Source organism: Dermacentor andersoni, chromosome 2, assembly GCF_023375885.2.
Source record: "Dermacentor andersoni chromosome 2, qqDerAnde1_hic_scaffold, whole genome shotgun sequence".
Lineage (NCBI taxonomy): Eukaryota > Metazoa > Arthropoda > Arachnida > Ixodida > Ixodidae > Dermacentor > Dermacentor andersoni.
Window position 1 is genome coordinate 186,154,286 of NC_092815.1, and position 10,765 is coordinate 186,165,050.

The following is a 10,765-nucleotide window of genomic DNA, read 5'->3' on the forward strand; positions in this document are numbered from 1 at the left end:
AGAGCCATGTCAGGGACTGGAACTGTGCCGCCAGCGACGTTCGCACAAAATTCCTCTGCGACGTCTATCTCGCGGCGGTTTTGATAGAGAGCAAGGGCGTTGAATGGGTGTCGTTGCTGGGGACTTGAGCAAAGACCCCGTAGGGTACGCCACACACAGGACAATGGCTTGCGGGGGTCTAGTGAGTCGCAAAAACATTTCCATCTTTGATCCGCTAGCTTATCCATTCGGCGTTTGATCTTCTTTTGCATGCGCCGAGCTTCTCTGAGGTCAAGAATTGACTTCGTGCGCCTGTACCTCCTTTCAGCTCGGCGACGTAGTGCACGAAGCCTTTCCAATTCAATGTCATTCTCTGTACGCTTTGATGGATGTGTGAAGCGGCGTGTACAATCTTGCATAGCGTCAGCAATTATGTCTTCTAATCTGCGTGCAATATGTGTCTTGCATGTGTCTTCTACGCGATCTTGAAAGACTGACCAGTCGATTTGGCGAGAGACAACCGGTAATGCGGCGTCTAGTCCATCGATTCTCACATAGGTCGGTATGTGATCACTTCCATGGGTTTCAACATCAGTGAACCACTGTACGCTCAAAGTCAGGCAACGTGACACCAAAGTCAAGTCAAGGCAGCTACTGTATGTAGTTCCTCGCAGAAATGTCGGGCTTCCGTCATTTAGAAGACACAGGTTTTGGCCTGATGCAAAGGATACTAGTGACCTGCCCCTCGAATTTATCCTGGAGCTTCCCCATATATGGTGGTGAGCGTTGAAGTCCCCTGTTATTATCCAAGGACCGGGAGTATCAGCCATAATATCTTCCAGTCTTTTTCTATCAAACTGACTTGTTGGGGAAAGGTAGACGCCAATAAGAGTAAAAGACAGCTTCTTCTTTTTCACAGTAACACAGACGTATTGGTTACCGTCGTGTGGCGCTACGTGTTGGGAAAAATACGTAAGGTCCTTACGAATGTAAACCAGAACCTTACTACTACGGACACACGTGTTTGAAAGAAAAGGTTCATATCCCGATAGTCTTATGCAGGCTGATAAGTTCGGTTCACAGATTACCAGTATAGGAAAATGGTTTGCAAATACGAACTGTCGGAAATCCGAAATACGAGACCTCAGGCCTCTCGCATTCCATTGGAATATGGAGGCACTTCTCACATCATCCCGGAACGATCTTTGTTGTTGTCGATGAGCCGTGGTTCTGCTGTAGAAGTTCTCAAGCACTGGACTTCTGAAGGCTCGCCAGAACCGGACTGATGGCATCCAGCACTTGCAATGCACTTCGAGCTGTTGGTGTCTGTAGCTTGTCCAGTAGAACACGAATAGCACGCACCAGAGAGCTGATCATAACAACAATTTGTTGATCTTGGTCCGCCAATTTATCAGGAACAGACGAAGTGTCCTCTACTGTAGAAGTATCATTACGCTCAGTAGGGGCATGTAGCTTCGGGAGTGCAGGCCACGCGTCAGCAGCCGTGCTGTTCGGTGCACCCTTGTCCTTTGAGCTGACTGCGTTTGACCTGGGTGGAAGAGTGGGTGGTAATATACGTGTGTGGCGTCCTGCAGAGGCTTTGGAGGCTCTTGATCGATGTCGGCGACGTGATCGTCGTCGCTTAATAGATGCTGCTGCTTCTCGGTGAGACGAGTGGTCTCTAACCATTTTCTTCAATATTTGCATTTCCTTTCGAATCAAAGGGCATTCCTTCGAAGATGCATCGTGAGGGCCGCTGCAGTTTGTGCACTTCAGCACACTGGCCTCGCACGTGTTTGTGGTGTGGGGCCCAGTGCAGCGAGAACAGACGGTAGTGTTATTGCACACACTACTCACATGTCCAAGCTTCTTGCAATTCCAGCACTGCAGCGGTTTTGGTATAAAGGGGCGAACTGCGTGTCGGAAGTGGCCCACTTTTACGTGCGATGGGAGGGATTCGCCCTTAAATATGATCTTCACACACCGTGACGTGCCGAGACGAAACGCGTTTGTGATGATGGTGCTTTCCGTAGCTGGCTTGATTAAGATTGACAGATCGGAGTCGACGATGGTCTCGTCAACATCGTAAATTACGCCAGTACGGACTTGTTTGCCGAGCGGAATATAAGGGCGGACTTTCATCCCGCCAAGTTCCGTGACCTTGCGCAAGGAATCCAACGCAGCCGCGTGTTCTACGTCAATAGCTAGCACGTTCTTACGGGTGTTCACCCTGATGTCTTTGATTTCGTTTGGAGCCAGCGCCTCTAGATGAGAAGACACGGCTTGCCTGTTGAGGCGTCTCAGGTTGTCACTGGCGAGAACTGGCGAGAACAGGATGGTGAGCTCCTCGGTATCCCGCGAAGATCTCACGGTGGACTCACTCGAATTCGATGATGCGCTGAGAAATCTTCGCTTTGCTTTGCGACTCCGCACCAGCTCGAAGGTGTCGTCGCAAGAATCTTCACTGCTGACATAGTACTGCATGGTGTCGTCGCTGTCAGTGTCGCTCTCGGTGCCGTTGCGCTTCCTGGAGGCTGCCGCCGCGGGCACTGCCGAGCCCGGCGGACGCGCGTGAGGCTCCATCTCCATCGCAGTTAAGGAGGAAATAGCAGTCCACTAGCAAAGTCTAAGAAATTCACAAAATGAGTAGAGCTGGAAGAGCCGGCGTTCTGCCTGAAAGACACTTCGTCTTCTTCGATGTCGATGTCCTCTTGAGCTAAAATTCAAATGAGGCTAACGTGCTGGAACAGGATACAGCAAGAATGTTTTTGGGGGCTCTTATACACGTTGCAGTAAGCTACCAGAAACGATGGAGCCAGATCTCAAGTTAAATGATAATTTTACGAGCTAACGACAGCTCCTTGTAGGCAAAGTCACGCAAGCCAGCCACTGTATCGCACGCGGGTTTTACTTGTATCCTCTCCCTTTTTGTGATCATTGTTGACAATACCGCGCTAACTTGTCGGCGTTGCAATGGATCACTTGCTCCACGCACAGCCGCGCGAAACAGTGAAAGGTCTCCACCGCAGAAATGCAAAAGCAGCAGTTTTTGCTGTAGCTATGCTGTGGTGGTGGTAGTAGTGGCGTAGCGGCAGACGAGGTTGGCCTGTCATGCTTAGCCAGCAACTGTTCGGCCTGAGCATCTCAAACACTTCTAGCAAAGCTATCTTATCAAACATTGCCCAACTCCGCGTCTAGAAGAAAGGCTAGCAACAGTCGTAGCGAAGTAGTCTTCCTGACTACTGTGGGCCCTTCAGGGAACATTACATCTTCATACTTCGCGTATGTAAGACCTTCGTTTTGCAGACTGTGAAGAAACGCCTTTCCTCGTCGAACTCCGGGCATAACCAGGCAGGGTATTGCACGTCACCAAACTCACCACATTAAGCACAAAGCGGGGAAGAAGATCGTCCAGTCTTAAAACAACCAAGCCTGGTTGTAACCGGAGCTTTTTTTTTTATGCGATACAGGTATCGCTAGCTATGCTCTCCCGCCCAGTTTCATATTGAGATGCCGTAGATAAGATGGCGGATGGCGCAAGCTGCAACTTCGATGGTAGCGCTTGACATTTTGAATATTCGAAATTTTCGCTGCATAACGCTTCCCACAGCGGCTCCGAAAGCGGACGGAGAATGGGGGTGGGGGGGGGGGGGGAGGTGAGCAACCCCAGACGTGCGATTGCAAAGAAATACTGTCCCTTCCACCGCCACGTGCCCTCAGTGCCGACCCCCTCGAAAACAGTAAATGAAGTATAAGTTTCATATTAATAAAAATTGTTTGCGTCGACGAATAGATCCCCGGCTTCTTTCCCTACGTTCAAGCACACTTCCGCAGCTCCTAGAATCCCAACAACATAACATATTTTTATTACTGACGTTGGGCCATGCTATTAAATAGCCTCACAGGTCATTCAGTGTCCGGTTATTCAATATTGTGGTCGTTCAATTGCGATTTCCTGACAGATCAACAAGCCCTTTGACATGCGCAGCACGTGTAAAGGCATTGTGAATGCTTTGTCTGTAATTCATACTTAGAACTTTGCTCCTAGTCTTTACTCTTTCTATGCAGGATGGGCATGGAGGATGAGATTTCATGGGTAAATATCGCAAGAAACCAGTGAGCCTGCCAATATTAATGAATAAACACTGTTGAAATTAATACTGTTTGAGAATCCAAAGTGCCTACTTCACATGCAGCCACTGCAATAAAAGATATTACTTTGATTACATGAATACTCACTCTTGCGTGTCCGTGCACTCAAAGAAGTATTCAGTCCTGCAAGGTGTAAACGAAAGAAATAAACAAACTGGCAAAGTGAAACAATCTTGCCTCAAATGATTTGAGCATGTGACTTACGGTTCTGTCTTTGGCTTGATCATTGGGTCCATTTGGCTGTACAGAAAACACAAGGAATACAAACTTAGTTCGTGGGAATAACGTGCTAGCTAGTTTAGCCTGCATGTACACTCACGGGTTAAAAATTAAAAGAAAGAAATAATTTTTTCTGGCTTTGTTCCTTTAATATTACGTAATAAAGCATAATAAAGAAACGTAAGGTATATAACGTTACATCGAACTTCCAGGGTGTGGATGTATATTGCTACATTAACTGAGATGGTGACTCTATTCAGCGAATATGAATCGAACCTTGTTTATCTTAATACGGTTAATTAATTTAATAGAAGGTAACCGAGTCGCACACGCTGGAACTCTCTTATTTATCGGTCCTTAGCGCCCAGTTTAAGTAAGACTTTAAAACATGCAGTGCCGGTGGTGGGTGTCTGTGTGGAGAGTCAGATTTAGAATTACTTTTGACCACTATCGCTCGGAGAGCGCAGAAGAGCATTAGCCAACTACATAGCTTCCAAAATTTGTGATCGCGATGTAAGTTCCCTCGACCCTCGTGTCTGTGCACCAGACTACCTCAAGCATACACACACCTCACTTCAAATTGAAGGCACCGCAAAAAAAATTAGCAGCCGTCGCAATCACTCCTGTGTGTTCCTTTCGTGAAGTGCACACCTCTGGAATTTCTTCTTTTTTTCCTGGTGCATCTCACAGGGCCGAGAACTACAAACTTTACCATGTGACGGACAATCAGAACCGACACTTGATATGAATTCGACCGCTTGCAGGGGCACAAAGTCACAGGAGTTACTGAACAGTGCACAGTGGCATTCAACTGAAGAACAACCTCTACAGCCTAACGTGCCGCTCATGTAAGCGGCACGGAACCATCGAACGCTTCTGTTGTTTACTGGCGCATTTGCAAGAAGAGAGAACTGAAAATTTTACCATGTCGCCGACATTCTGATACACCACTTAATATGATTTCGCCAGCTTGCAGGGACACAAAGTCACCACAGTTACTGAGCAGTGCACAGTGTCGTTCAAGGGAAGGACAATATCGATAGCCCGACGTGCTACTCCTGTAGGTACGAGGAAACAATCGAGCACCTATTGTGTATCTGCCATCACTACGATGTCCCAACGCCTCTCTCTCCAAACAACTTTAAACCTACTGGACTCGAGACTATTCTCTGAGTTCAAGACGGCCGGATCATGGCCTCATCTGTCAATGGCACAAAAGGCGCACCGAATTAAGAGACCGCTTTTAGGTCTCCTGTGCATCCTCTCACGTGCACTCAGTCCTCCATCTCTTCCCCTATTCCTGCATCTGTTCCCCTTTCGCCTACCTCCAGTGTAGGGTAGCAAACTGGACGCTCGTCTAGCTGACTTCCCCGCCTTTCCGCTCCTTGCTTTCTCTCCCTCTCGGGTATAGTTTACGTAAACATTACTTTGCTTGTATGACTAGGGTTGCTAGACCTTGTGAAAAGGTACACTGCATTTGAGCGTGTTAAAGGTACAATGAGGCAAATATTAAGCGAACATGGACTCTTCAAATATCATTCAAGAAACTTCGCAGCGCTTGTTTCCTGCCAAGAAAACCTTAATTTAGGAGAAAATCCCGTCTGAAGGCTCCGGATAGCTGTGTTGCAATTATAATCTCCCGCCATCAAACCCGGGAGCGGTGACGTTGCATACGCCATCACCGCCATTTAGCACCGTCGGTGAGAAAAACGGCTCCCGAAAGACAGCACTAGGTTTCTTGCGCAAAACGCAAACGCGCGGTCATGGCGAAACCGCACCAAGAAACCGCGTTGGATTCGCCGCTGTGGCTACTCTTGCTCAATTGCCGAGTACTGTTCGGGCGTCACGCGACATCACATGGACGTGGCATATTCTGCTACTTGCAGATTGCGGGAGTTTCGCGATCCAGGAAACCTAACGCAGCACTATGACGAAACTACTGAAACACGAAAGCGCGGGCGGCGCAGAGGCGAGCGAAAAACGATACCTTTCGACCGACCGCGTCATTACTAAGGAACATGAGTTCCTTTTCCTAAAAATCGATTGGAGAAGTAGCATGTTCTTCCAACTTATAATGCAATGCAATGATCTTTTTGTTACGAGTAGTTGAGTACTAGGTGACCAAATTATAACGAGTGGCTACGTCATCGGGCTTGTACTTGAATATCCCGGGTGAATTACAGATTGTGACCTCAACTTCTCAATTACTAAAACTTTGTTCGGGATAACATTGAATCCCTAGACGTTCTCGAGCATTATCCTATCACTTTAGTTTGGGTAACTATTTCCCTTTAATGGCACTTTAAGAGGAAGCTCAAGCTCGCGCCAAACTCTGATGCCGCCTGTTCAAATACATGTAAAACCCAGAAACGTTTTTCTGAGATAAACACTGGGCTGATTAATAAATCTTTTTTTTTTTTCGCATTTGAGAGTAAAACTTAAATTCTGGTGACTGTTGGTAGCAGAATTTTGACTTAAGGCTTGCATTTTTTTTAAATTTCAAAAATTGGTAAGCTCGAAAAAGAGAAGCACGAAGTTTAAAATTCGTAGCTCTTGACCAAGAACAGATATCGCAGTTCTGTAAACGTCATGCGTTAGAGCATCCAAAGCGGTCAAAAGTGATATATTAAATTATAGATTAAGTTGATTTGTTACACTGCTTATAAGGGTTGCGCGAAAGTGATATTCACATGTTAGTTGTCTATTTGACAGCCATGTATAATACATTAATTTTGCCCCCTTTAGATGTAGTATTAGATGCCATTTACAGAATTGTGATATCCTTTTTCATTGTTGATTACAGAGTTGTAAACTTCATAGTTTCGTTTCCTGAAAGTTTGTGATTTTTCAACAATTTTTATAAAACAAATGCCGGCCTAAATAAGAAATTCGCTGCCCACAATCACTATATTTATTTCTTTTTCTTTTAAATTGAACAAATCTAACTTAATTTGGTGCAGTGGTTGCTGAGAAAAAGGATTTCTTCTTTCCCATGTATTTAGATAGGAGCCCCGGAGTTAAAGCTTCCTCTTAACGCAGTCATTGACTCTGAGCTTCTGGGTGTCTTTTATTTATTTACTTATTTATTTATTTATTTATTTACTTACTTTTGCATTCCGCCCAAGCCGAAGTAACACCGACGCGACCGGAAATGGAGACCGAGCTTTTGTCCTCAGTATCAAGGCGCCATGGCCGCTTTATGACTGATATCACCCTCTCGTTCAATCGCTATAATACGATACCGCAACTGCAGAGGTACAGTTTACATGAGTCAATTAGGTGTACAATCACGCAAATGCGCGTGCTCATACTCAACGCGTACCTACGCGTCAGACCGTCGCCTAATCAGTTTCGAGAGCGTCATGAAGGGTCCCGATTATTTTAGACAGATTATAAGGTTCTATGCACCTCACGTTAAAGAGCAACTTCAGCAAGTAACCTGTTGCCTTCCAATTAAATTTATTACCATGGCACGGCTGCTACAACGCCAGGTAGGGTGTTCGATCGCGGCTCAAGTCCAGCTGTTTCATAGTGCGACAGGACTGCCGCGACTGGAGAACATTAAAACATCGGCTGAACACACCAAGAATCTCGTTGTGTACGCGAACCACTATCATCGTTACAGCAGAATACATGAGTATTTTCCAGTGTTTTTATTCTTTTTCTATCCCCTCCCTCCTAAAAAGTAGGTAGGCTTTCTGCCCATCTCAGTGGCAATTGCCAGACTGCTCCTTCCCTATTTCCCTCTTTTTGTGTGTATGTGTTCTGATATCAAATAAAGATAAATAATAAGGTAGTTGGTTGCCCATTCATATTGTTTGATCGCAAAGACGTAACCACCACCTGGCAGCTGTACGATGACCCATCCACTGCTATACTTAAACATGAAGGGCTTGGAAGCTAAATCCATACGAGAAATGCGGTATATTTGCCACGACACCCAGGCCTTCACGCGCCACTCTCAACGTACTGGGAAACATCGCAGCCCTTTGTTTCCTGCGCAGAGACGTAGCATACCCGGACTCCAACAGAAACGCAGTTCGCCCCATGCATTGGAGAAAAATTCGAAGTTGATGAGTGCGGTCGCTGTCGCGAAGATATATCGAAATATCATTGGTCGTTTTATATGCTTAGCCCTCTACCTTACAACTTAAAATACTAGCTTATTTTACTTTTTTTTGGCACCCACCTTAGTGACACGGGTTCAAGAACGCCTCTTTCAACCTCTTTTTCACAAAACGGCAGGTGACCACATTATGTTCGCCTCGTGCACCAGTGGGCACTGCACTAAGAAAGCTGCGCCTCAACCGCATACATCAACGTGCATCAAGATGTATATATGCTTTCACACAGTGAGGCTGATTCCTCAGTGTTCGCATGTAACAATTAAGGAGCGACATTATTGTCCCTTTTGACGAGCTAATTACTCAAAGAGGATCAGGCAGCATTGCTCACGTATCGACTAGATATCTAGCTTATGTGCACAAAAAAAACAAGTGTATCTCGACCTCTAGAGCCTTCGCCTTGGAAACATGAAGCAAGGACAATATTGACGACCCTCGGAATTTACCATAGCGGGCCGTGCTGCTTGGCGTCCCTGAGCATCCGATCCAGCGTCTTGTAGTACTGCCACTTAGTGTTCGGAATGGGAATGCCCATTTTGTCGTACACCCTGCGACCACTGCGCTTCATCTGGACGCGTATCTTGATGTAGCGGTCGCGTGCGTTCCTCCACTTGTTCTTCGCCTGCCATCCTGCACAAGAAAACTAGAATCAGGGCTGTGCGCGGAACACACAGGGCCCGAGAAAACATTGCAACTGTTAAGAAGTTTACGCCACGACACGCGCATAAGGTGATATATTAAATATAAGGATATGGCTCGCACTTGGACGACATACACGGAACTTCAATCACTGCAATCTTACAAAGCAACAAATGTGTGGTTCCTTACCTCCTGCACAGCGAAATCGCAATTTCCATAGGAAGTGCACGTGTATGTCGTCCACATTTGAGAATCATTATTGCACAAATTCGCGGGAATGAAATTAAAGCTTCTAATGCATATTTCGTGTACTGAACGCACAGAATGTACATCGGATTTGCATACATTAAAACTCACCTGTTAGTCCGAACTGCTGTCCTATTTTCACCCACTGACGGTCCTTGAGGGTCGAGTCCTTGTACTCTGGTTGATTGGTGTCATATAGGTACGGGCGCTGCTGCACTAGCTCCAGGAAGCGGTCCCAGGAGAACTCCTCCATCAACATGAAGGCCGAGTTAGTGCCGAATACAACCACAAGTCACAAAACCGAACAAGCCCACAAGAAAACCATCCACGGAGCGGATGTATCACGAAGTACTGACGCAACATTAAACAGCGGCGTGATAACGCCAAACACTGTCTATTGCGCGCTTTCAAATTCAAACCGTTCTCCCGCGACTGTAAACAATACCACGTCGACGGCCTGTGCCCCACGGGAACAAACGGGAGGGCGGCGCGCCAGGGCAGGAGGGCGGCGCGTTCAAGCTGGGTCTGGCAGGCGCGATTTCTCTTCGTCCCTCACAAATTTAGCTGAGAGTTAACAGCTGCGAGCCACAGCCTACAACGCTGACCTTAGGTGGCGTGGCCGCGGTTACACACTGCAATGCTGATGGCCGAAGCAGTTGGCCTCTGCGACTCGGCTCAAACGACGAAGAACAGCAGCCAGGCGCGCGTGCAAGATGGCGGCCAACGAACCGCGTCTTTCTACGTCTCCCTCCCGCTTCGCGGTTACTGCGGCGCGGACGGGGAGGCTCCGTCTTCCGTTCGGCGGCAGATGCGGTGACGTCAGCGTCACCGAGGCTACCGCGCTGCCGTGCCGCGGCGGCTGCGGCTGCTGCGGCGGCATTCCGTCCGCTCGGCGCGTTTGTTCTCTCCTTGCTGGCGTTGGCGCTACGGCGTCGAGTCGGCTGTGCGGCAGAGCTCGCAAGAGCGAAGGGGCGTTGCGGTCGCGCTGCCGGCGTTTATCCGAAAAGTTGCGGGCGCCGTTTTCATTGACGTAGATAAAACAGCGCCGCGTTATAAATGCTAGAGCGTGCCTATCGCTGCCGTTTTGCGGAAACGTATCATCCACTCGTGGTAACAGAAAGGGGAGTTGCACGATGGCCAAGCATATATCACTCTGTGCGAGCGGTCGTGGATTTGCACTGCGAGTATCGCATAAGGTCAGCGCAAGTTTCATCTACGCCTTGCTGAGCACCTCCGAAAGCCATCAAAATTCAACAAAGCGTTGCGATTACGGTGAGGCAACGCGTATGCAGTGCATCAATATTGGTGTAACTATATCTCTTCAAGGAAAACGTGGGGAAGGCGGGAAATGTAAATAGAATATGAGCGAAGCGAGAACACGGTAAAAGCGGGAGCCAACGTTTCGA

The 10,765-nt window shown here is 47.5% G+C and overlaps 1 protein-coding gene across 2 annotated transcripts in view; it reads right to left on the reverse strand.

The window, feature by feature from the left end:
- The window catches only part of LOC126540821 (uncharacterized), a 48,986-nt gene extending 38,729 nt beyond the window's left edge, over window positions 1–10,257 (reverse strand). For both annotated transcript variants that reach the window (XM_055075967.2, XM_055075966.2), the window contains exons 1-4: window positions 9,471–10,257; window positions 8,921–9,104; window positions 4,336–4,371; window positions 4,219–4,254 (exon numbers count right to left, since the gene is read on the reverse strand). In XM_055075967.2, coding sequence (XP_054931942.2) covers window positions 4,219–4,254; window positions 4,336–4,371; window positions 8,921–9,104; window positions 9,471–9,618 — 404 coding nt within the window. In that variant the 5' untranslated portion in view covers window positions 9,619–10,257. The remainder of the gene's footprint in view (window positions 1–4,218; window positions 4,255–4,335; window positions 4,372–8,920; window positions 9,105–9,470) is intronic.
- Window positions 10,258–10,765: the final 508 nt, after the last annotated feature.